The sequence below is a fragment of the Apiospora phragmitis genome (assembly GCF_038363925.1).
Source record: "Apiospora phragmitis strain CBS 135458 chromosome Unknown utg000006l:1.0-5683423.0:1.0-5690449.0, whole genome shotgun sequence".
NCBI lineage: Eukaryota > Fungi > Ascomycota > Sordariomycetes > Amphisphaeriales > Apiosporaceae > Apiospora > Apiospora phragmitis.
In genome coordinates, this window is record NW_027117404.1 from 4,489,998 (window position 1) to 4,516,225 (window position 26,228).

Genomic DNA, 26,228 nt, shown 5'->3' on the forward strand with positions numbered 1-26,228 from the left:
AAGATATGTAACGGTCCCTTTATTATTATTATTACTTTCGAACGAACGATTAAAATAATTAATTAAGTAAACCTGCTACTTAGTTAAAATAATATTAAAAAAGTATAATATTACTTATACAGTTTAAATAGGTACTTAATACCGAATTAAAGTAACCCAACCGTACGAGACCCTCGTAAAAAAAAACTTATATCTAAAAAAGGGAATAGGTTAATTTTATCATTAAAATAGAAAACTGTTAATATTAAAATAATTAAAACTAAAGCTATCTATATTACTTTAAAAAAAGTGCTATGTATTTACGCGTACAAACCCTTTTCTTATTTTATTAAGAGGGGTATACGATACCCCTCGTAGCTCGTATTAAAGATAGATATGAATAATAGAATAAGAACGATTAAACCCCGATTAAAACCGGAACCACCGTACATACGAGAGCCCATTCAACACTTTTAAAAAATAAAAACGCGATACTTTGAAAAATAAATAAAATGCTTAGCTAGCGCCGCCGTACGAAAAAAAAACGGCTACAAAATAAAAAGTTATTTCGTATATAAGCTAAAAAAGATTTATAATTTTAAAAAAACGTTAATAAATAGCTATAAAACGAATCGCGTCGAAGAAATAATTATATAAAAATATTTAAAACACGTTTATAACGTTATAAAATTTACGGAGAGCCCGGGTATAATACGTATATTTATTAGAATAATATAGAAGTATTTAAAAATAAGGATTCCGATTAATTTTAATATATTAAATACATTATAATAAAATTAATTTATATTTTATTAAAAAAGGTATAAAAAAATAAGATATTCGTTTATATAGGATATTCGCTTATAAAATACGTTATATAATAAATAAAAAAGTATATAAAGTATAATAATCGAGTTCTTTTTATAATAAAGCTTAATAATTATCAAGTAATAAGCCAGCTGACGGTGCTACGGTCACCCTATGTAACGGCGACCCCAAAAACTAATAATAATACTATATAATAATAATATAAATAATTTAATTAAAAATTAATATAAAATATTATTTTAATCTTAAAACGCTTTTATAATACTTTTAATTTTAGATTTAGAGTTAGATTTAATTATAACGGCTTCGGCGCCGATAATAAAGGAGTAACAGCTTAGGGTTCTAATATAACGTTATTTATTTCCCTCTTAATTATTATAGCATCTCGTATACGTATAAATTTCTAGTTAGGGTTAGGTATTACTTTTTTTCCTCTTTTTATTTCTTTTTTTTTTTAAATTACTTTTTAAAACTAACTTCTCGTGCTCTAATTAGCCGATCTAGCCGTTTAAAATATCTAAACTTTTTTAGAGTTTCCGGAATAAAACCTGGCGCGTCGCGCCATCGAAAATAATATTATTATTATTAAGCGTATCCGCTAACTTTTTAATTTAGCGGTTAATTATAAATATTAATAACGCTATAAAGGAAAATTATTTATCGAAAACGTTAGAGGGAGGCTTAAATAATCCTGCCTCTACTTAATTTTTTATTCTCCGGTTCTAGTTATTAAGAGGCTTATTAATATTACGAAAAAATATATTAATTACGGCTTAACCGCTAATTATTATATACGGCTAAAAAATAAACTTTCTAGCTAGCTCGTAATATTAAAAAAAGTCTCTTTTATTTATATTTATATTATTAAACCCTATATAGTATAGGGTTACTTTTTAATAATAAATATCTTTTAATATATTAAAAAAATTAAAATCTAAGGGTTATAATAGGTGTAACGAGTATACCGGAAAAAAAAAAAGCTATATTTTATACTTTAAACACGTTATAATAAAGTCTTCGTTTACGTGGCTAGCGTAATTATTTAAAATAATAAGCCGTTATTAATCCTCGTTTTTAAGCTTTATATAAAGGATAAAAACTTTATTTAACTATATTAAAACTAGCTCTTTATTAGTCTAACCTTTAGGGGATGCCGTAAAAACTTAATTTTTTATAATATTCGTTAACGAGTCCTCCTCTTCCAGAAACTATTATTACTAGACCTATTAACCTTTAAATATAATAAAAGGAGGTAAGGCTCGGCCTAAAACGTTATTATATTCGACTATAAAAGCCTATTTTCAATTAAAAGAGTTTATAACTAGTATTCTTTTTATTTTAATAAGTTTAATAATTATTATATTCGTTTTATAGCCAAGCTAGTTACCGATCTTATTAATATTAAACCGAAACTTTAAAGGGATCGATTTTAAAATAGTATTATTAAACCGTTTAAAAAACTCGATAATTTTTTTCCGGAAGTTACGTTAAGTTTTAAAAAATCTATCCTTTTAAAAAAAGTAATATCGATAGATAGATAGCAAGTAATAAATCTTTTAACTTAATGTTTACCGAGGATTATATTAATCCCGTTAGCTTAAAAGATCCGTTAGGTAAATATCCGGAAGATAATATACGCCGGTAAACAGCTTAGATCATACTATATAAAATACCAAGTTACGATTTAAAACTCTTCCGCTATTATTAAGGCTTAGAAAGATTTATTCCGTTATTTTATAGCTTTACAACTATAAATCCGAGTTTTTAAAGTTATTTTAAGGATATTATACTTCTCGGCGGCTTATTTTATTAACGAGCTATTTATAATATCTTAAATCGCGCGTTATAATATTAACTCGTTAAGTTTACGGCTTATTAAAAAAAGGAAAAGAAAAGGAAAACGATGGTATTATTTAATTAATTATAAATTAAAAGCTGACTGGTTTATATACTGATTTATATATGGTACTATCAGGGGCTATTTAAATTTAGGGGTCGCCGTTGCATAGGGTGACCGTAGCACCGTCAGCTGGCTTAGCTCTTATAGCCGTTAAAGATTAATAAATAATAAATATTTTTCGTACGAAACTTCGTATATATTAAATAGGCTTTCGTATATACGTACAGGTTCCGGGTTTAATCAAGGTTTAATCGTTATATTTTATTATTTATATCTATCTCCTCTATTAGTTATGAGGGGTATCGTATACCCCTCTTTATGAAAATAAAAAAGGGGTTCGTACGCGCAGGTACGTAATACTTTTTTTAAAGTAATATAAAAAACTTTAATTCTTATTATTTTAATATTAATAGTTTTTATTTTAATAATAAACTTAAGTAGCTCTCTTTTTTAAAACGAGTCTTCCTTTTATAAGGGTTTCGTACGAATAGGTTACGCTAATTCGGTATTTAGTACTTACTTAAGCCGTATAAGTAATATTATACTTTTTTAATATTAATTTAATTAAATAATAGGTCCTTTAATAATAATAATAATAATAATAATAATAATTATATATTAATATACATTAATTCTTTATTATTAATTAAAAATAATAATAATAATAAAAGTAATAATAATAATAAAGGCGTTATCGTATATCGCGATACGTTATACCCCGTTAAGGAAAAAAATATCTCTCTTTCTCTCTTTTCTTCTTATTCGCCGTACGAGTCCAGTCTCTTAACGTACGTTTTTACGCGTATAGTTAACCTATTAATTAATATTAGCTATTCGAAGGCTTTATTTAGAGATTTTTTAGTAAAAACGTTTATAGGATTATCTCGGCCGTCGACCTAATAGATCTCCGAGATTTCCCTTTTTTTATATAATTTTTAAAGCGATATAATATCGATTATTAATCTTTTCTTTTTCGTCGTTCTTAGTTTAATTAATTATTTATAAAGTAAATATCCTTATTCATAAGCTGGTAATAGAACGCGGCGTCCGTTAGGTAAATAATGCCTTATTATACGTTTTCCGGATCGAAATAGTTATACTCCTTTTCGTTGTTTTTTAGCTCCTTTTTTTCCCTTTTTAATTTCGAATAAAATCCCTATATTCTTTTTAAATAAAGAGATCCTATTTAACGTTATTACACGTTTAGAGGTATTAAGTTATTATATAGGTTTGTTTTTCGGTTAGGTGGTTTATTAATTAATAGCTTTATTTCTAGTAGGATTCGGCAGGTTCCTTATTCGAACTGCCGATTCTTATATAATAGTTTTAGTTAAAAGGTAATAACGGGTTGCTAATTACTTTCTTATTCTAATGGTCGGTTATTATATAGTAATTTATTATTATAAATTAGTCGGTTTTTTTTCGTATAATTATTTATAAACCGTTTATTAATTAAGTACGTATTTATACCTAGGTTTTAATATAGTTTCTCCGTTAAATATTATTCCGAGATCCTTTAGTTCGTTATTATATTTAATAATACGCGAAAGTTTAAAAATAACGCTTTATATATTAGTTTTTAGTAAATAAAGGCTAGTAAAAGTTCCGGAACTTTTTAACAGGCTTTAATGACGGAGGTATAAAAAGCGATCTCTTTTTCGAATCCTTTTCCGAAAGCTCGTTATACGAGCTAGAGCTTATTTAGTAAGATTTTTAAAACCTCGATAAGTTGTTTTTCGGCGTTTTTATTTTTTATTTATACGAAAAAAATTATCGTCTAGTTTGTAAAATATTATACGTAATTTATTATCGTATTAAAGTATAAGTTTATAAAGTAATATATCTCGTTTTATTTCTTTTCGAGTCCGATATAATTAAAATAAAATACCTCCGCACGGTTAGAAAAAATATTCGAAAATATCGCATAATATTAATCCTTTAATATATTTAATTATCGGCATATTTTAATAAATATCTATACTTTATTATAAAAGATATCGTATAGCTTGCCGGTATAGTTTTTTTCTTTTTTCTATACCTTTAAAAAGGTAATAACCTTATTTTAATCGATTTTACCGTTATAAATAGCTCGGCTTAGAAAGATATCGTATTTTATAATGTACGCTAAACTAGATAATCGTACGGTCTAGTCCGGCGGTACCGGAGTTAGAAAAAAAAAAGGACGATATCTTACGACGCTTAGGTACTTATAAATCTAGGGTTAGACGTCGGGCCTGGAGTGTCCCGTGGTATCGCGAACGATTACTCCGTATAGAGACCGGGTGTCTCTCGCTTAGGCGGCGGTTATTCGACTATCTGTTCTAGGGAAGAATATAGAACATCCTTTTTTTAAGTTTCCGAACTTGGTTTTATCGATCGGTCTTATTAGTGTATAAGAGCGGCCGGTAGTACCAGGCTTACGAGCTTAGCCTTAAAAGATCTGTTCGTTAATATATCGACTCTATATTTTTTAAAATAATTAAAGAGCTCCTTTTAAAACGTACGGTTAACTTAACTAAATTAGTACTCGATTTATCCGTTAAACTCTATAATAAAAAACTTTTAAAAGGAGGTTTACTTTATTTTTAATATATAGTATTTTAAAAAGTATCGTGCGAAGTACGTCGTAAGTAGTTCGGGTATTATCTTTTTGAAAAATACGTTTAAAGGTTCGAATTCTTAGAAAACGAGGTTAACGTTTCTTTTTTAAATTATTAAAAAGATCTCGGTATTTAAAAAAACTTCTTCGTATATAAATAGTTTTAGGTTTAAAGTGATCGGTTTATCTTAGCTCGGTATATCCGGGCTCGGTCTCGATTCGCTAACCGTAATTAACTCTATTTTAATAAGGGTTATTATTTTATAAATTATATAATAAAATTATTTAAATATATAATTATATATAACTTAATTAATTTCGTATATAATTCGAACCTTAGTCTCCTCTTTATAATATATACTCGAAAAAAGGGGTTCCTCCTCGTACGGTTAATTCAGTTCGACTCTTCCTCCGAATTTCTAACGGGCGGAAATTCTCGGGGCTCCTTAGCACGGTCGCCCTTACGTCGATAAGGGCGTAAAACCGTCTCTTTACTTTTATTAATTTATAATCGTTACGAGTGATTATTAATTAATATTAAATAAGCTTTTATATATATATATATAAATTCCGGGTTTAATTAAGATTTAATCGTTATATTTTATTATTTATATTTATCTCCTCTATTAATTACGAGGGGTATTATATGCCCCTTTTTATAAAATAGAAAAGGGGTTCGTGCGCGCAGGTACGTAATACCCTTTTTAAAGTAATATAGAAAACCTTAATTCTTATTATTCTAATAGTATATTTATTAAAGTATCGAATTCGGTCCTTACTTTTTTCGTTTATAATTTAGCCGTTTTTAATAATTACGATTATTTAATCTTTTAATAATTACGATTATTTAATCTTTTAATAATTACGATTATTTAATCTTTTAATAATTACGATTATTTAATCTTTTAATAATAAACTATTTTCGTATTAAAAAAAGAAGTACGTTTTCTTAATAAATATAATATACGGAGGAATAGCGTAACCGTATAATTTAACGCTTTAAATAATTATAACCTATTCCCGGTTCTTTTATTAAATTATTTTAAATTTCTCGTATCGATCGGAGGTATTTATAACTATTTCGAACGAGATTTAATTTATAAAAAAGCCGGTCTTATTAAAGTTATAAATATTTCTTTTTAAATCTTATATTTATAAATTATATCCCGTATTAAAATAAATTACGTATAATACGCGTCGGGATCTTTATAAGAGACTTTTTAATAATCGATTTTTTAATTAAAACGCGTCCGGAGGTCTAATTATTATTATATAAAATTAAAGGCCTAATTAATATCGACGTGTCTCGCGTCGCGTTAATAAAATAATCGATTCGCTATATCTTTAATATTATTTATTTAAAATAAAAACGATCGCGGATTTAAATCAATTATATAGTATATAATTAAAACAATTTCGAAATTCGTAAGCTTTTATATTAGTAATTATACATCCCGTCGTAGAATACCACTATAATACCGGTAATATAAGGTTATATAAAAGAAATTATATATTTATATTACGGATCGTACGTTTAATTTAAAGTCTTTTTAAAGCGTTTAAAACGCTAATTATATATCGCTCTCTTTTTATTAATTTCCTATTATAAATAATAAAAATATAAAGCATAAAATATAATTTATAAAGAATTATAAGAGAGTATTTAATTAAACTATAGATTACGTTAAATTAATTTAAAACTTATAGAGCTTAATAATAAAAAGCGCGTAACTGGTTTATATGTATAACTCGCTTATAAGGTATATTAATTAATAAAACTTTTATAAGAACTTAATAATTTATAAATTAATTAAATCCTTTAATAAATAATACTTTTAATAATTATTAGTTTAATAAACTATTAATAACTCTTTACTTTTAAATTAAGTTAAAGTTAAAGAATTTTATATTATTTATATATACTTAAACTTTTAAATTAAAGAATACTAAGCTTTTTAATAAGTCGAAATATTATACGAGCACGCGTTATTTTTATATTTAAACATTATTAGTAAACTATTATTTAAGTATTATATAATATGTTTAAATAAGTTTATTTTAGTTTATTTTAGTTTAAATAATTTTATTTTAATTTAAATAAGTTTATTTTAGTTTAAATAAATATATATAATTTTACGTACTTTTTCGTAACGTATTAATTAATTAACGTTAAAAAATTATTGTTAAATTTTTATAAATTATTAATTACTATCTTAATAAAACTATTAATAGAGTTATAATTAAAGTTATTAATATATATAATATTTATAATAAGGTTAAATATTTTATATTTAATAATACTAATAATATAAATATTATAATAACTTTTATTAGTTTTTAACTTAGTTTTAATAAAAGTTATTAACGCGGTCGTTACTTTACTTATATTTTATACCTAGTTATTAAATACTAGCGATAATATAATTATATACTTAAAAAAAAGTAAGAAATAACCGTTAATTATTATAAATAATAACGGAAAAAAAACTAGTTAATAAGCTTCGAAATCTTATCGTTATTTTTATTAATTAAAGTAACCTACTTAATAAGCTATTCTTTATAAATTAAAAGAATAAATAAACTAATTTTAATAACTTAATAAATCGAAATAGAAACCGTTTTTAACTTATTATAAATAATTAAACACGTTAATTAAAAAATATTTATATAATTAAACATATTATTAAATTACGTTTTTATTTTAAATATACTTAACGTACCCTAAGGTCTAATTTCCTACTTTCTTATATTTTCACGTAACGCTTTATTCTCACCGCGTTCTTTTATTATATTACTATAGTTAGCTTTTAGAAAAAAAAGTCACGTTATTTTAACGTTATAAGCGCTTTAAAACGATTTAAAATTAAGTATAAGACGTGCGGCTAAAATATACGATATTTTATAAAAAACCTTTTTAATTATTAACGTAAACGCTTACTAGTTTTAAAGAAGAATTAATTATAAAGTATATAAATAATTTAAATTCGTAATCGTTTCCACCTCGTATAAGTAGCGTTAAAGATATAACGAATCGATCATTCGATTAACGCGACGCGGGATATATCGGCGTTAATTAGGCCTCGAGCTTTATATAATAATAATTAAACCTCCGAACGCGTTTTAATCGAAGAATCGATTATTAAAAGGTTTTTTATAAAAATCCCGAAGCGTATCGCGCGTAGTTTACCTTTATACGGAATATAATTTATAAATATAGGATTTAAAAAAAGAATATTTATAACTTTAACGAGACCGGCTTTCTTATAAGTTAAATTTCGTTCGAAATAATTATTACCACCTTTAATCGATATAAAAAGTTTAAAGTTATATAATAAAAGAATCGGGAATAAGTTATAATTATTTAAGGCGTCGGGTTATACGGTTACGCTATCCCTCCGTATATTATCTTTATCGGAAAAACATAACTCTTTTCTTAATAGGAAAATAGCTTATTACCGAAGGATTAAGTAATCGTAATTATTAAAAACGGCTAAATTACGAATAGAAAAAGCGAGGATTAAATTTAATATTTTAATAAATATATAAAGTTTTATACGAAAAATATTTATTATTTATTAATTTTTAATGGCTATAAAAGCTATTATTTAATAATTTTCGAGCTTTATTATAAAAAGAACTCGATTATTATATTTTATATATTTTCTTATTTATTATATAAACTTTAACCTTTTAATATTAGCTATTTTTATATATTAAAAAGGTTATATAAAAAAGAAATCGAGCGTTTTATACGAGCACATGTTACTTATATCTTAAAGGAGGACTTTTTACCAGCGTTCTTAAACGCGTTCTAGGCCACTTTTATCGTTTTAAATATTTAAAGAAGTTTTTAAAGGGTAGGATTTATACCGTATAATTTAGAATATATTATTTTATAATTAAATATAAAGCTACGTACGCCGATATTTTTAATAACATTTTTCGGCTTATTTATACTTTAAAAACTAAAAACTTTAAATAATTTAATTAAAGCTTAATTTTAAACCGAGTATATTAAAAATCTAGTCGCGCGATATTAAAATAGCTCTCCGGTATTAATTTTAGCTAAGCTTAATTAAATTACGAAAGGTATAACGCAGGTTATATACCGGCTCGCTCTATTAAAAAGTGAGGTAACCGTACTACGAGAGGCGAATAAGATACTTAGCCGGCACCGCCGTACGAAAAAGAAACGACTATAGGATGAAAGATCACTTCGTATATAAGCTAAAAAAGATTTATAGTCTTAAAAAAACGTTAATAAATAGTTATAAAACGAATCGCGTTAAAAGAGTAATTATACGAGGACGTTTAAAACGCGCTTATAACGCTATAAAATCTGCGGAGAGCCCGGATATAATGCTCGTACCTGTTAAGATAATATAGAAGTATCTAGAGATAAGGATTCCGATTAATTTTAAAATATTAAATACGTTATAGCGGAATTAATTTATACTTTATTAAATAAAGTGTTTAAAGGTGGTTATTTAAACCGTGGGGTACGTTAAAATAAAGGTATATTAAAGTTTAAAAATGCTTTATATACGTTATATAATAAGTATATATTTAAAAGAGATAAATTAATATACGCTTAAATATTAAAGACTTATATATATAATATAAAATAAACTCGGTAAATAAATACGAAACTTAAGGCTTTTAACACTCGCTTTTTAAAACTTACTATATTAATCGATTATTTATAATTACTTTCATAAATTTAAATTTATTTTATTAAAATTAAAGCCTTTTAATATTAAGGCTATTAATAACCTCGATTTAATAAAATATTAAATTAATATTAATATTACGTAGGTTTAGTTTAAGGCGTATTATTAAAATTTAATTTATATATTTATATATTACGTCCCTTATATATTTAATTTAATTTAATAGTAAATATTAATTAAAAGAATATAACGCGAGAGTTAATAATAAATTCGTAATGTAAGGAAACATATATAAATTAATTAATATAAAAACTTAAATATAATAAACTTTATATTATAATTTATTTTAAATAAATAACGCGTATATATTATTAGTTACTTTTAATAATAAATAATTGCGAGTTAATTAATAATAATAAAGCGCTTTATAATAAATCGATTAAGCTTTTCGATTCGAATATATTAAATTCAATAAAATACTAGTATTAATGATATTTAAAATACACTCGGCTTTTTTTATAATATTAAACTTTTTACTATATAAACTATATTAATTAAATATAAAGAATTATTTTTTATAATTAATTATTTATTAATTATAACTAGTTATTGTTTAAATATTTTAATTATAAAGATTTTCTTAACTTTTTAATTTTAATATAAAACTAATATTATTTATAAAATTAATTTAAGAAATTTATTAATTTTAATAAAAATAGTAAATAAAATAAATAATAAGGTAATATATATTAATATATAGTTATAATAATAAATTTCAAAAGTTAAATAAATTACTTAATATTAAAAGATTATTACTAATGAACTAGTTAACTAACCATTAACCAACCAAACCACAGGCTCCCAAACAACCGAAAACATCAACCAACCGGCTAGACATGACTAACCAATCAACCGATGCTAGTCGGTTGGTGTGGTTGGGACATTAACAGCCTTGTCTCCACGACCACCTACGGCGGCTTCAGCAGCGGTATGGCACGCACGTTCGCATTGCCCCGCATGAGCTCATGTGCAGCGGCGGTACGGTGTGGAAGGATATGTACGCCGCCCCGCGGGGCGGCAAGGAGGAGATCATGCCCACTCACCACCTCCTCTTTCCCAGCCGCCTGGATACCCTGCACTTCATCGTCGACCCGGACGCGGCCAGGCGCGGCCGGGTACGCAGCGCACTCCTTCTGAGCTTCTCGGAACGCTCGATGCGGCAGTATGAGCCCATGATCAAGCAATACCTGGATCTGCTTCTGCGAAGACTCCGAGTAAATGGCAATAGCGGCGACTTTCCGGTGAACGTGAGGGATTGGCGTAAGTGACTCACAATTCTGTTCCTACTCTATGGTTAGCATGCTCATCAAAGTTATAGACAACTATTTTGCGTTTGACATCCTCGGGCAGCTCGCCTTCTCATCGGATTTCCAGTGTCTCGAGAGATCGGAACTGCACCTTTGGATAAGCAGCATGTTCTCCGACTCGCTCTTTGGCCCCGTTGTTCTATCGGCTCTGGTCAACCTGGGATTCCAGGTGGTGGTAGACCTGCTCTACAAACAGCTAGGATTCCGGTTTAGGAAGTTGAGACAATCAGCGAGGTTGAAGGTGTACGAGAGACTCGACACCGAGAAACCTCGAGATGATTTTACGGAGGTTTTACTTCGAAGACTTGGGAAGGTAATCCCCCATCCCCTGGCCTGAGTTCAGTGAGGATGAAGCGCACAGTGACTGACTCGTCAAATCTACGCAGGACACTGGCACTGAAGCGATCCTGATGACCGGCCCCACCATTATCTTCGCGGGGTCCGAGACTCAGGCAACGCTCCTTTATGGGTTGACTTACTTGCTGATCCAGAATCCGGCCGCACTCCGAAAGCTCGCCGAGGAGGTCATGGGTGCCTTTACTAAACAAGAGGACATTACCTACACCGACGTTGGGCGTTTGAAATACCTTGTTGCTTGCATAAACGAGGGAGTGAGGTGTTTCCCATCGGTCGCCAATGCATCAACAAGGCGGTCCCCCAACGGCGGCTGCGTTATAAACGGCGCCTTCGTGCCACGTGGTGTGCGTCGGTCCCTTCCCTTCCTGGCCTTAGTTGCAGAATTATTTGTTACAAAGAGCTAATATGGGCTCACAGAAAATCATGGGCATCTACCATTACGCCATGTACCATAACGCTGCCTATTTTCGCAACCCCGACGAGTTCCACCCAGAGCGCTGGCTCGGCGATCCGGAATACGCTGATGACCGCAGGGAGTTATTCCAGCCTTTCACGATTGGACCGCGAGACTGCCTGAGGAAGATGTGAGTTACCTGCCTTGCTTTATTTTAACCCTACTCGTCATCCGATAGGAAAAAACTAACTAAGTCTCTGGTACTAGGCTCGCCCATGCTGAGATAAGGATGGTGTTGGCTACGATGGTTCTGAACTTCGACATGGAACTCGCGGAGGACAAGCCCAATCTGCTGAAGGAAATGAGGGCATATGGCGTGTTTTGGTCGAAGCCTGATTTGAACCTACGGCTGAAGCCAGTAAAAAGATGACCCTGTGTGCTGGTTGAGCTGGCATGTGGCAGAAATGCCTCTTTGAAGCTCTTTCTTGCTTGGTGGTCGACTGTCTTTGGGGATAGAGTTACAGGCTTGGCAGGTCCAGCAAAAAAGGCAGAAAAGGGGTCATAAGGTTTCAATTAGAAAGTTTACGGTGCCAGGGTCACATAAAAAAAGCGTTGTTTGAAGTCCTTAGAAACAAAAAGCCTTTGAGGAATCAGGGGTTGATTTTAGCTTTTTAGCTCCGGCCTACTGCACTGCCAATGGCCCAAGTTCAGGCCAAAATACAAGCCACAATTGCCAGCCACAGCACTTGCATCTCCACCTGGGGCATCCATTCAGCTTCAACCAAGGCAGCAACAAACAACCTACCTCCGATGCATACGGCGAAATTGTGCATTTGAGTACTTACTTAGGTTGGGAAATTCAGTCTTCTCGATCTGGCTGTCGCAGATCCCATCTCCCACATCCACCAATCAGACCAAAAAAATCGCTGCCTGCCTGCCAAACAGAAGGCAATCGGCCAAGCAAGATGTCACCACAACGCCCCGCCAGACAGGCCATGCAGCGCTTGGTCGACTTCTACGACCCTGCCACCAAAGGAAAGGACGTGGGCGGACGCACTCTGGATCAGATCCTCGGCTGGCGAGACACGCGCCTCGAGTCGCAACACGACTACATCCAGATCCTGTTTCCACTGCCCGAGGGCTCCATCTTCAACGAGTGGGCGCCCGTCATCGACGAGGAGACCTTTCTGTACCTGCGCCAAGACAACAACAGCCACAATTTCCAGCCCAGCATGCGCCGCGTCCTGACGCGCATGCTCACCTTCTACGGCTTCGACATCACGTGGGAGGAGGACAACACTGAAGGCGCCTCCGGTAGTAAAAGATACGCCGTGGCGGTGACGGCGAAACCGGGCGCCGAGGACGACTGCTTCCCGCGCTGGGTCCGACGCCGGGACCACAACCACCTGCGCATCTCGCGCATTCTCCGCAGCCTGCGCGTGCTGGGGCTCGCGGACGAGGCCCGCGCCTTCTTCGCCGCGCTGGTCTGGGTCTTCGACACGTACGGCCGCATCAGCGATGATAGCATGATGTTCTGGCGGCGCGCCGTCGAGCTGCCGCTGCACGTGGCCCCCGACGGCACCGAGGTGGACTGGCTGGGGGAGTACGAAGAGAAGAATAAGGAGGAAAAGAACTAGGAGGAAATAGCAATGGAAGAAGCTGCAGGTCAGGCTTGAGCCACCTGAATGAGCTACGAGTGACTTGGGAACCGACCACTCATCATTGCTGACTTCTGCGGTTTCGCCGATGGTCATAGACGATAGAGACTACACCTAGTAATGCATAGACATCCTAAAACTAATCAGCCTGTCTAAATTCATTTGTGACAAGTAACTTCGATGCGTATCTCTCGGCTCACGAAATAACAAAAGTACCTCTTCATAATGGCGCTCCACATGCCCGAAGCCTACTTTCGCCGTCATGTCCGGCGACCCAAGGCGGGGTAGCGTAGCCTGTACTACCCGCAGCAGATCTACCCGTTGGACGAGAAGAGCGGCACTGGAAGGACACACGGACGTGGAGTATTTCACCACCGTGATGCGGGACGATGCGGTGGTTGGGCTTTAAGATGCCCAGCAAGAGCGGTGACTAATTCCAGGCAGAGGACCTTGAGTAGACCTTTGAGGGCCTTCGTGGCCAACATCGCCTACTGCTTCATGTGGCGGGCGAACACAATCAAATGAGTGTCGAGACGTCTAGATAGTTGGCGCAGGGTTTGTGGACAATTCGAGTAGTCTAGTTGAAATTTGCCAATGACTTGATATTGAGTTGTTCTGGAAGCATATCTGATTACTGGGGACACTAGCATCTACAAGTACAGACCAACTGTAATTAAGCCTTAACGAGTTCCTGGTTACCTCTGTCAGAGGTTCTAACACGGTCCAGCCTTAATCAGCAACAGCGGAAGGGATGGATACATTAATGGGGTATTAATTAATCTGAGTACCCAAAGTTGAATTAGGGGCGGAGTATATAGATGAATAAGGAGGAGCCGCCAACCGGGGAGCGGACCCGCCCTCCGCGCTACCCCTATTCTCCACGTGGTGTGCTTTCTTGGCGGAAGTGTGCCTGAACACTACACTATAACCCTCTCAACGATTTCTGGGAGTAACACCCGATCGAACCTCTGGCAAACTGTCCATAGAGTGTTTCTTCGCGAAAATGAAAAGCTAAAAAATTACGTGAGTGAAGAACGGGCCATCTCCTAGTTCCCTCTCTGCACTGCCAGTGGGTCGTAATGTGTATCCACCCCACTCAGCCGCGGGTCCTCCTCGATCACGTTGGAGTGTCTCCTTCGCTCCGCCGCGCCATCCGGGCTCTTGCTCCGCGAGCGCCTCTCCGCCAGCCGCCCAATCGTGCGGAAGAACCCCCGGCCCGCCATCTCGTCCGGCCCGATGACCCGGATGTGCAGCACGGCCCAGACGGCGGCAGTGACGATGCCGATCTCGGGCAGGGCGGTGAAGATGAGGTAGACGGTGGCGCTGCCGGCAATGCTGCTGTACGTCTCGTCCCCCGTGACGGCGTACAGCAGCGTGTACAGGAGGCGCAGGCCCAGCAGCGGCAGGCCGATGACGAGGCAGTGGAACAGCGGGGCCTCTTCCGGAGGCACCGTGTCGAGGCCGCGGCGGCCGCTTTGGGGGAGCAGGAACATGTACAGGAACGTGGCCACCTCGAACACGAAGAGGAGGGCGGTGACGGCCGTCCCGGCTTGGCTGAAGGGCGTCGGGGCCAGGGGATCGTCGGCCCGGGAAATGCTGAAGAGCCCGGCGATAGTGACACCGATGCAGGCCCAGGTGATTATCTGCGGCAGCATAAAGATGAAGCCGGGGACAACTTCCGCGAAGTGATTTCTAAGTCAAAGATGTTAGCAACAGTTCATTGAGGGGTTGCCGCGATCCTGCGGGTCTTTTGCACAAGGCACCGGGGGGTTCAAAAGCGCAAGTGAAACCGGAGGCCTCGGACTTGGGGCACTAGTAGGTGTTGAACTCACAGCCTTTCCATCATCTCCAACAGCAGGAAGAATAAAACAAGAAACCCGAAGGACTCGCATACCAGCACGCCAGCCCATAGCCCTTCGGCATCTTCTTGCGCGTTGATGGTCGCCAGCATGCAGCCAGCACCGACCAGGCGGAAAAGCGATAGGGCCGTGACGCCGACCCAGCCCAGCCGGCCCGCGGCCTTGAACCAGACGCCGACGGGCAGGAAGGCGGCGAAGCAGACGACCTGCAGTATGGCGATGCCGTCGCGGAACTCGACCTGGCCCAGCGCCATCCCTGCGACAATGACTGCTTCCGCTTCCCTAAAGGCGCCTTGCCGATGTAGTACTTGCGCGACCAACCGCTGCCCGGGCAGACTCCGGCGGGAAAGACGTAGATGGTGGTGGCCGTGGGGCTGCCGCGCGGTTGAGAGGGAGTCTGTCCAGGAGGCCGGCTATGCGTAGGGGATGTTGTACCCCGTGTCTGGTCTTCCTCTACCTGCATGAACACGGAGCATGAAGCTAATTTCAAGGTTGGATTGTCACTGGGATGTAAGAAGAAAAAAGAAAAGTCCAGAATCGAAAACAGCGCCTAAATAGGTTGCGATCGCAGTGGAATTCTCGGTAAGATAAGGGACCAATGGAGTAAATGAATTAGACAGCGACCGCCAGAGACGACCCTTAAGGTCTCGAATTCGACCAGACAGGAAGCAAAAGGAGTACGCAATCTAAAGGGAGATTCCCGGGGTCCCGCTGGCCAGGCACAAGCAACCCGGCGGACAGTGCTGCGGCACCTGGACGGTAGCGCGAACACTCCACCTTCCCTGATGGATATGGCTGGGGCTTGGCATCACGGATGCGTCCGTCACCTTCGAACTGCACAGACAGTGGCTCTGCCGTCCTGAGAAATCTGTTGGCTGCTATTTCGTGATCTACAAGTCACGCGGCCCGCGTCTGGGACGATGCTTAACAACGCACGCTCGACCACGTTGCTATGGCCCCAATACTTTTGGATGTACAGGGTCCTCATCAAAATGGCCATAGCCAGTATTTGTCACAATCTCTAGGTTCCGCCCGTCTCCGCAACTCGGCCACACAGACCCAGCAGGCCAACAGCGCTTCTTTGAGCTGGGGCGTCATCTCCTCGCTCAGCAACCTCATCCCGTTGTCCATCTCTGAAGCGACGGCCTGTCCTTGCCCATTCTTCCAGGTGAGTACTCCCTTTCGCTGTCCATTGGCCTGCGCGGCGGTGAACAGAATCCGCTCGTTGATTTCGTAGCTCAGGTCGTCCCCCTACCGGCGCTCGTTCCCGGGCTTCAGGAAGTCCCGGCTCGCGGTGCGGGTGACGTGGTAGAACTCGAACGGCGGCTTGATACTTTTGCTGCCGCTGCCGAGCCCGAGTCCGAACGGGAGCCTCGGGATCTTCCTTTCGAACTTGATGTATCCCGGCAGGCACCGCGAATGCTGTCCCGGATCTCGGGTTCCTCCCCGAGCCGGATGGGCAGGTCCATCACGTACACTGTTGTTTCCGGCTCGAATCTGCCGCCCACATGGAACGGGAAGGACGAGGAGGCACTCCTCTCCACCAGGCCGGCATCTGTGTAGATGTGGGCGCTCTTGTGGGGTTGCAGGGGCCGTAGATGCGCCTTGTGCGGGGCAATATGGCCAATTTGGTATCGTGGCGTCCCGACATAGTCCTTGTCCGTGGCGAGACACGCGACGTCGCCGCGCAGTATGAATGTACTCGCGATGGGGTCATGGCGGGCATAATCGGGCGGTCCTCCCCGCGCAGGGCTCGCGTCTGCGGCATCTGCGGTTGCACTTCCTGTGGCCGCCGCCGAGGCAGACGGCTAATCTCCAAGGGTGGCACGCTCAGCTCCCTTAACGCTTCGGCGTATTCCGGTAGCTGGGCGGTCAAGGCCCCGTCGCCTTTACTTGACATGGTCATTTCTCGTAGACGGGACCAAAATTGGGTTGGATAAAAGAGCACAGGAAGAAGAGGTAGTCGGCGCCGTCGCAAATTTGCCACTATCAGGGTTCTGGGTGAGATTTTAACCCCGCTTATGCCGGTTAGGCTAAACGGGATTTCACCCAACAGGTCGAAATACAATCTCCTTGGCATAGCAGATAGGACTTGCGCCACAATGGCCGACCAGGTGATGTCATCTTACCCCGTGGCAAATGCTTGCTGCTCTCATAGCTCAGCAACACTAAAAGTGTAATTATGACGGGCCCTTTTGCAGATCCAGTGGTTTGTTGCGAATCGCGAATGCTTTTCCAGCGTGGAGTGCTTCCAGCGTGCATAAGTATATACTATACAGGCTGCCCTGAGGAACACTTTAGGTCACAATGTAGCAAGGCTCTTGAGATGCCAGCCACCCCATCTTCGCCATCCGATTATGCAAGCAAACCCAACACACATCCTTTGTATTTTCCAGTATAGCAACACGAACTCGATCACGTCCATGGTGGCTAATGAAGTCTGGCTGCCCTTCGTGCTCGTATCCCTGCTGCGCTTCTTCTTCTTTGCTAGTAGCGTCTTCCTCGTCATCATCGTCTGTGGTGAATTTTGGGCCGCGGGCCGAGTTCTGCAGAATGACCGCAAGAACTGCGAGTCGTGCCGCCCAGTTATCGCTCGCTCGAACCAACGAATGAGTAGGAGCGGCGTCAAGGACCTCTTCCCAAGTATCAATCGAAACGAATGAGTCCACTACTGCTTTCTTCTTCTCATCCGAGTGCTCATGGCCCCTCTTGGCTCGAACCCCTTTGGGGAGCTTCAAGATCTGACGTGCATCATCATGGAATGGTCTAATGATGTCCAGATCGGCGACCCACTTGCCAGAGTCGTGGACGGAGATAACAGACTCAACAAAGAAGACCTGGTGGTCAATAAGCCCGGCAACACCGTAGTCCAGTGGGAACTCATGAGGTGTAAACGACAAGTGAAGTGAAGTGCTCGTGAAGTTGTTCTCCCTTTTGCCATCGAAATCGGCGTACGTGACGGCTCGCAGGAGTTGCTCAGCGACCGGATGAGAGGCCGGGAAGCGGGAGGCACCAGCAGGCTGATCCCCGCCCTTCCAACATTACCTACAATGCGCACCACAGACGCCAAGGGCACTTCCACGGCTGGATCAGTGACGAAGTGGCGCAGTATGTAAATCGAATTACCCGAAGCCAGGGCCAGAACATTGTCGAGCTTCTCCGCGTCCAGATTCACTGTACCCGTCTCCATCATGGCGATACAACTAAACACCTTGGACCGGGTTAAGGAAATTTCCAAATCAGTAGGAGCCCACTTGGCACCGTATATACCTCGCGCAACGATGGTGGTTGAGATGGTGGCACCCTCAAGCTTCTTGTAGATCCCGTAGGCCGCGGCCAGTGTCTTCAGGGACTTGACGGTTTCCCGCCAGTAACTTCTTTCCCATCGCATCAGGCTTAACACTGGCTTGATATGGTCATCCGGGTCGTACGGATCTGCTCCTTCAAGGTACTGCCACGTCAGATAAGGATTGATCCCATCCTCGAGAAGAGCTGTAGACTGCTGCAAGTCTAGCAAAGGCTGCGACTTTCCTTGGCAGAGCTTCTGAACCGTTTGAGCAATCTGCTGCGCGTCAAGATCATCTTGGCCAAGCCACATTTTGATGCATCCGGCTTCTTCCCCAATGACTGCCGCAAAATACACAGAAGACCTGGATAAAGGGTATAGTGGCGGTAGTTCTGCTCTGCATTCCGCGACGGTCCCCCTCACTAAGGAACTTATAGTCATGACAAAGTAGTGGTTCAATTACCAATTCCCCTTTGAATTTTTTTCTGAGTTTATTCCATGAAGGTCGCTCACTGGAGGAATCCCGACCAGAGATACGGCTAGATGGTGCACTGAAAAGGGGCTCTTCTTGGCTAAGCGTTTCATGATACCCCAATCTGGCGAAAAACCCGACCCAACGGCGGTGCTTCAATGATTCGACTGGGCTTCTCATATTTCCCTTTCCCCTGGGCTCTGATTCGGTGGACTTAGTTGCTTCATCGAGGTCATTTCCCACAGGCGACGGGGATTTATCGAATGATTGAGGAGCCTCCGATCCAGCGATTGGCAATGCAGTATAGTAGTCATGCTGCTCGATCCTCTTCTCTGGTTTTGCTCCTATCAAGGTTATGATGGTCTTGTGGGGGTCGAGTTTGCATGCTGCGGCCGTTCGACGGAGGTATTCAATCGCACAATCCGTCGAGGAGCTCTGTTGAAGCGAGCTGACGATATGAGGACTTCGAAGGCCAAACCAAGGTAAACCGACGGATTTTCGAGTATTTGGAATCAGAAAATGGGTTCCTCGTCGAAAACCAAAATCCATCAACGAAGTAAGCTCTTTCCTCTCCTGGTCCTTTGCGCTGAGGAACCTTGATGCCGCTTCTGCTAGTGGCTCGATCCACTCAGGCCCCGAGAGTATGGCTTTTGCTCTGTGCACACATCTCCATAGAGCAACGAACCACCTTGCACCTTGTTCGAAATTGGCGCGTGGTTCACCCCATAACTTGAGAAGGCCACCGAGAGTTACAAGGTACAGCTCGTCCATTGCCAGCCGATCATCAACCTCACTAACCGATCTAGTAGGGTGGCCATAGTGACGGTAATGTGACAATGCGACCGACCAGTATATACCCTCCTTGCCGGTGGACGCGCTGGCTGCATTGGTGATGCCTACCGTCAACACTCCGGAAGGGTTCATCAACGGATCGCTGAAGGTGACACTGGTTGTCTGCGAGCTGAAGACTAGGAGGTTGGGATACAAGTGCCAAGCGGATATAGCCAGAAGGATGGCGCCATTCGTGACGCTCTGGGGCTCACCCGCAATCAGCCTTTCGACACCGACGAGTGCCTGGTTCCAGGCCTTCGTGACGCTTGCATAGAGCGAGGTGCCAGCCATGACTGGGATGCTGAGATTGTTGATGATGAGTTTCAACTGCACGTGCTCCTTCCTCATGGCGGAGTCTGCAGTCTGTAGCCAAGCCCGGGCGCCGGCATCCCACAGCCGGAGCTCTTCGCGGGTCACTTGTTGACTTGCTGCATTGAGCGCGGCAATTTCGGGCATGCTCAGGTTGGACTGCGCGTTGAACGCCATGATCTCCTGCTTCCTTTCATGAACAAGCTCCGCCCAGACCGAAACTGCCTTGGTAGGATCGCTGAACGTCCGGGCCAGCATGCAGGCGAGCAGGTGAGTGGCGATGGAGGCCTGTCCCGATGTCGCGGCCGCCCAGATCCCCGTGGCATCGGCGCCAACGAAGGCGGCGAAGGGGCCGTGCCGCTCTGTCGAGCCGGATGGATTGGCGCCTGGCTTTTGTATGATCTGGCTGGCACGGTGGCCGTATGCGGCAATCACGCGCGGTACGGGAGGGATGAGCGACTCGAATAGAGCCCCCAGCTTCCGCGCTGTCTGGTGGCTGGTACCGCCTTCGGCATTCTGGCGTCGTTTTTCGGCCAGTGCGAGACCTATCTCCTGGAATTCGGAGGGTGCCTGAACTTTGACAAGCGAAAAGTCGAAATTCAAATTCGCCAGGGCGAGCGTGTTTTCGTTGACGCCCTGGATCAACGAAGTATTCAATTTGCCCAAAGAGGCCATTGCAAGAACTTGTGACTACGTTTCCAAAACAAAATGTGGTTGAGGGGATTGCAGGAGGTTTCCCCTCCTCAAACGAAGCCACCTCGACGGTTCCATGGCAGTGAGGGGTGGTAAGACAATATTGATGGGTGCATTAGTCCCATGCAGTCATCTCATCCGTGGCCATTCGGCGACCATATTAAAGAGAAGCACTACACTTATTATGTAATTATTAAACCTACTATACCCTATTAATAGCTACTAGGCACGGTCTTTATATATAAAGTAATATTTATTTAATTTTAAAACGTTACATTTATATATAATAAATAATAATATATAATAAGTTTAATTAAAAATTATATAATAAGTATAATATTTCTTATATTAAATATTAAATTAATATTATAAAATAAAATAAAATAAAATAAAATAAAATAAAGCAAAAGGTAAGATGTGCCCCCTTTCTTTAATTTACTCAAAAATACGCCACCGCACTAACATCATTCTCCCCCAAATCCCCCAACTCCCAATTCTGCTCGACAGTCTTGAGCCCGCTGTAATGATTGTACTTAGTCGCGACCTGCGTCCCCTCCTGGCCGCGGACGGCGCCGCCCAGCAGCAGCGTGAAGACCTTGTTGCTGGACAGGTAGCTCTCGGTCTCGTCGAAGGTGACGACGACGAGGGTGCGGTCCGTGTTGAACTTGGGGTCGGCCAGCAGCGGCGTCAGGAAGTCGCGCGTCCATCGCCCCGCCGTCGTCACCGACGTGTCGTGCCCGTCGCTCGTCATGTTGGGCGTGATGAACATCCACTGCGGCAGGTGGTCGGCCGCGAGATCGTCGTAGAACATGGTCAGGTTCTTGGACTTGGCGAGGCGGTTCGGGTCGCTGGTGACTGAGTCGAAGCTCATTAGGGGGCTGAATTATAGGAGGCGATCGATCGGTTAGGCTTCTTCTTTTCTTCATTGTCCAGTACAGTATGTAGGGGGTGAGTGACAAAGTACATACTTGTGCTTGCGGACGTAGTCGTTGGCGCCGTTCTTCTGGTTCTTCCAGTTCCCCTCGAACCCCGAGTAGGGCATGTCCTCCTGGTACATGCTCCAGCTGACGCCCTTGCCATCCAGCAGGTCCACGACGGTCTTGGTATCGTTGCCGATGCGGTAGAAGCCGTCGCCGATGACTTGGAATGTGCTGCCACCAGCCGCTGCCACGTAGTTGGGCTGAGAGGGGTGGGTGATGGCGTAGTAGTTGGTTAAAGTCACACCCTGGGTGGCAAGATACGACAAGCTCGCTAGAAGTAGCCCGAGAAGTTAGCCTGTGAATCCATGCAGGCATGCAGCCAGCACCAGTCACTCACGGTCGCCTGCAGCCATGTCGTAGTCGGTGTTCTCCAGCCAGATCTGCACGAAGCGGTCGAATGTCTTGCCCTTGACGCTGCTCGTGGGGCTCAGCGTCAGCGCCGTGGCCCGGGCCGCCGCGACGGAGGCGGTAGCTGTCGCTATGTACATGGTTGGCCCCGGCCCGACGGGGGCGACTGAGGTGGATTGGCCGTTGCCCATGCTTATGAGTGGCGGATCTTCGATTGAGGGGCTGGCTAATCGCAAGATGACAAGGACGAAAAAAGGGCGTGGAGAATGAGGTGGGAACGGTGATGAATTTAAGCTTTGATCATGGTAGGGGGGTGCCTCGTGAGATAATTGGGATTTCGGCCACCTGCCCTTCTAGAGCGTTTCCCCGAGAGCCGATGGCAATGCATTCAACGCCATCGTGCCCGCCAGCTGCGCCCGGGTTGGTCCGTAGTGGCCGGGACTGCCTAATGAGGTCTAGAGGAGAGCGGGTGGCTGTGATGGGGTGGCTGTGACGGGAGATGGACTAGGGTGCATGCACTATCCAGCCAATCAGCCACCTCCTTTCGACCTCGTGGCAACCAGGGGCCGCGGGGCTTGGAAACCTTCTCGGTCATGGTTTGGGGCAGTTTGAGCCGCATCGTGTCGTATTGCATTGCGTTCCAAAATAGATGTATGAATTTGTGGCACGCGATTGGTGCAGGTTCAAAGTGTTCCCTGCAGCCACAATAATCTAGGGGGCCAAGCTTAACATCCCAGAGCCACAACTATCTGGTGCTGTTGCAAGCTTTCTTGCATTCTACATTCATAATAGAGGTTCTACTGGAATCTAAATCCTTCCGCTCACATTCGAATTCACAGCCAGTATAGATTCTGGAACCATTCTATGTCAGTTGCTTAATTGGCGCGATTCTCATCGGGGTAGTACAAGTGAGAAGCCTGATTTGTGTCGAATGTCCATTTCCATTGTTCCAAGAGCTACCTTGGTATTCCTGATCATGCGGGCTGTAACTGGTGTACTGCAAACGATAACTAGCAAATTTTCCTTCCTTCTCTTTTTCATTCCTTCTCTTTCCCTCAAAATACTTCACAAGAAGCAATGAATATCAACAAATGTCCAGATGCAAGACTCCGTTCCCTCTTTCGTCAAACCCGTGGCGATCATCCTCTTCGCGCGTTCTCAACAATCATACAGGTAACCAGCACGCTGACAGGCTCGTCAACTTTCAGATATCTCATCCATTTGACTCCGTAGGCAATTGACTTCACAGTGGCCTGGAGAGCCCAGTACAAGGGCTTGATCGTGGCTGTGGAGGAAAGCTCGGTCTCGCGCTGGGCGCGCCAGACTTCCAGCACCTCCAGTGCGTAGTGAGCATATCTCAGCTCTTTGCTGCTGCCGAACCATCGCTTCTTGGTGGCGTCCTCGTGCAAGGGGTCCCAGTCCCCTCGCTGAGTGTACTGGTTGTAAAGGTCGCCCACCAAGTCGCCGTGGATGTTGGAGTAGTCTACACGGAAGAAGACATCGGCTTGCATGAACTTAGCAAGGCGGGATCCGATTTTGAACGCCTTTGTAACTTCCTCGTCGCTAAACTCTTCGTAGCGGTAGCCGCTCAAGGTGTCCAGGAAGAACCGGGGGATCTTGAGGATCTTGCCCTCAGCATTGAGCGAGGGCGATACAGCTGGGAGTACTGGTTCCAAATCCGTAGTCTGAATGCCCAAATTGGCTTTCTCGACAGATTTCTTCTCATCTTCGGTCTGAGTGGCTATATGGGCTTTTTCGAGTGCTTCCTTTGGCGTGACTGTGTCTCGGGCTTGACGTCGTGAGCTTGGGATGAACCTGGTAATGCAAGGATTAGTTTACGGATATTAAAGCTTGAATGTGGGAGATACTTACTTTATTTTCGTTACTGCTGTCTTGGGCTTCACGCTCTGTGGCTGCATCTTGCCGACGGACAGGTGTAGATCGAGCGCCCGTCTTTGAAATAAGTGAGCTTCTTGCACAATGTTGTTATCACTGGCCTTCTTTGAGATAGTTCTCAAGTGCAGCGCCATCATCTCGTTGTGGATCGACATTGAGTCAAGTTGCAGAGCGCGCAGACTGTCGGGGCATCCGTGGCAGGCATCCTTGATCATGCTTTCCAGCTTTGTCGAGGTCTCGCGAAGCATGCCGAGAGCTCCTCGAGTGACTTTGATAGCCACTTCAACAGGCGTATCTGCATCAGCATCATCAACTCCGCTCCGTCTGCGCTTGCGGCCTCTTGTGTCACCTAAGGGCGGCATGGTGATGGCAGATGTTGAGCTGATTTGGGAAACCTTCAATGCAACAGTCGCAAGATGGTGGTGGACTGATGTCCCTTGTAATATCTTCCTGATATAAAATGCAGGAAGATGATCATCGGAGGGTAGGTGGGACCATGAGATGAGAAATATGATCTAGGCATTGTTGGTGGGATATGCCTCGTTGATTGTTCAACATGAAGGTGGTGAGCAAGCAAGGCCGCATTGTGATGCCTAAGGTAGACCTCCACAATCACCTATACGGGTTCTTCACTTAGATTTCACGAGAACGGCCAATTCAGGGTCAAGTTACAAAGCAAGGCAGGCAAGTGGTTAGCAGGAGACGAAGCACCGGCTTAGGTTAGGTATATGAGCTGTCAAAACCTTCGAAACTGTCACATACGACCATATCCTGCTGAATACTAGGGATCCCGTCCGCTCTCCCATATATAAGCAGCAGAGAGCCGAATTAGTACTAGGGTCGGTGACGACCTGGGAATCCTCGGTGTTGTATGTTTCTTCTTTGTCTTTTTGACCTTTGGCATATTTACTCCCTTCCGGTCGAGAACTTGGTAACGAGAGAGTCGACCATCATGACCAATGGTTTCCTAAACAGCGTGCTGTATGTAATTACGACGTCTTTTCCCCGTCGAAGGACGGCCCAAGGCTACAGCATCGAATAGCACCTGATGCGGCCCAACGACGAGCCTAGACGAGACTGGTTAGCGGTACCTGGATAGTCCGCGGATCCCGCCGTCAGAGTGCTCGGAGTCAAATAGAAGCCCAAACATTCCGTGATAGCGTTCCTCGGGGCGTTCTTTTAATGAGTTGTCGTGTTCAGCCGCTAGTCTCCTTAGCAAAAAGCTTGGTGCATGGTCCAGAGAACTTCAATCAAAAATATGGAGCTTTGATTTTCATCTGCCAGTCTGCCTTACAAGATCGGGCCAGTCCACGGATCGACCTCCCCCAGAACGGCCTCCTATCTCACATGGCAAGCGCTAGCATGGTTCGCGAGCGGCGAGAGAAAACTCTGCGACGTCAAATCTCGAGTGATAGGAGCAGTGGGCGGCCTTCTGGGCGGCCTTCTGATTGAAGTGATTGAGGTGGCCCAGAGTGGAAGCGTTCTCGAACAAAGGAACCCAATTCTCCGCTGGTAACTAGTCTCCCACCCCGGCAAGTCTGTCGTGCCTCTCCACCCGCAAGCCTCGCGGGCCAGCTTCCGACTGTTAGCAGAATGCCCGAATGGATCGACGCGCATGGGCTCCCCCAGCCCTGATTGGTGCTTGTTCCCGCGAAGATTCATGCATTGATTGACAAGTCCCGTCCGCGCTCCACCTCGAGTACCACACGTCGCTTGTTTCGCTGCATTTCTCCGTCGCCAACAGTTTTTTGTTTTCTTCAGTTCGTCGGTTGTCGCTCATTGCATTTGGCTGTTGTTGTTGT

General features: G+C 41.7%; 7 protein-coding genes across 7 annotated transcripts; 3 read left to right on the forward strand and 4 right to left on the reverse strand.

The window, feature by feature from the left end:
• Positions 1–11,031: 11,031 nt before the first annotated feature.
• PG994_006604 (uncharacterized protein) lies at positions 11,032–12,524 on the forward strand (the record flags this gene model as incomplete). The annotated part of the gene is made up of 5 exons (XM_066858013.1): positions 11,032–11,296; positions 11,355–11,656; positions 11,730–12,044; positions 12,118–12,284; positions 12,362–12,524. 5 exons carry the CDS (start codon positions 11,032–11,034, stop codon positions 12,522–12,524), a joined length of 1,212 nt encoding a protein of 403 aa, XP_066717282.1.
• Positions 12,525–13,059: 535 nt separating this feature from the next.
• PG994_006605 (uncharacterized protein) lies at positions 13,060–13,731 on the forward strand (the record flags this gene model as incomplete). Its single annotated transcript, XM_066858014.1, has 1 exon — positions 13,060–13,731. The coding sequence occupies one exon, from the start codon at positions 13,060–13,062 to the stop codon at positions 13,729–13,731; it is 672 nt and encodes a 223-aa protein (XP_066717283.1).
• Positions 13,732–14,798: 1,067 nt separating this feature from the next.
• PG994_006606 (uncharacterized protein) lies at positions 14,799–15,865 on the reverse strand (the record flags this gene model as incomplete). Its single annotated transcript, XM_066858015.1, has 2 exons — positions 14,799–15,444; positions 15,585–15,865. The coding sequence occupies 2 exons, from the start codon at positions 15,863–15,865 to the stop codon at positions 14,799–14,801; spliced, it is 927 nt and encodes a 308-aa protein (XP_066717284.1).
• A 698-nt stretch (positions 15,866–16,563) lies between these two features.
• On the forward strand, positions 16,564–17,174 carry PG994_006607 (uncharacterized protein; the record flags this gene model as incomplete). The annotated part of the gene is made up of 2 exons (XM_066858016.1): positions 16,564–16,779; positions 16,827–17,174. The coding sequence occupies 2 exons, from the start codon at positions 16,564–16,566 to the stop codon at positions 17,172–17,174; spliced, it is 564 nt and encodes a 187-aa protein (XP_066717285.1).
• Positions 17,175–17,908: 734 nt separating this feature from the next.
• On the reverse strand, positions 17,909–21,184 carry PG994_006608 (uncharacterized protein; the record flags this gene model as incomplete). The annotated part of the gene is given in 3 exon segments (XM_066858017.1): positions 17,909–18,643; positions 18,661–19,261; positions 19,488–21,184. 3 exon segments carry the CDS (start codon positions 21,182–21,184, stop codon positions 17,909–17,911), a joined length of 3,033 nt encoding a protein of 1,010 aa, XP_066717286.1.
• A 457-nt stretch (positions 21,185–21,641) lies between these two features.
• Positions 21,642–22,721, reverse strand: PG994_006609 (acid phosphatase phoa; the record flags this gene model as incomplete). The annotated part of the gene is made up of 3 exons (XM_066858018.1): positions 21,642–22,080; positions 22,171–22,453; positions 22,520–22,721. The coding sequence occupies 3 exons, from the start codon at positions 22,719–22,721 to the stop codon at positions 21,642–21,644; spliced, it is 924 nt and encodes a 307-aa protein (XP_066717287.1).
• Positions 22,722–23,669: 948 nt separating this feature from the next.
• Positions 23,670–24,788, reverse strand: PG994_006610 (uncharacterized protein; the record flags this gene model as incomplete). Its single annotated transcript, XM_066858019.1, has 2 exons — positions 23,670–24,345; positions 24,403–24,788. 2 exons carry the CDS (start codon positions 24,786–24,788, stop codon positions 23,670–23,672), a joined length of 1,062 nt encoding a protein of 353 aa, XP_066717288.1.
• Positions 24,789–26,228: the final 1,440 nt, after the last annotated feature.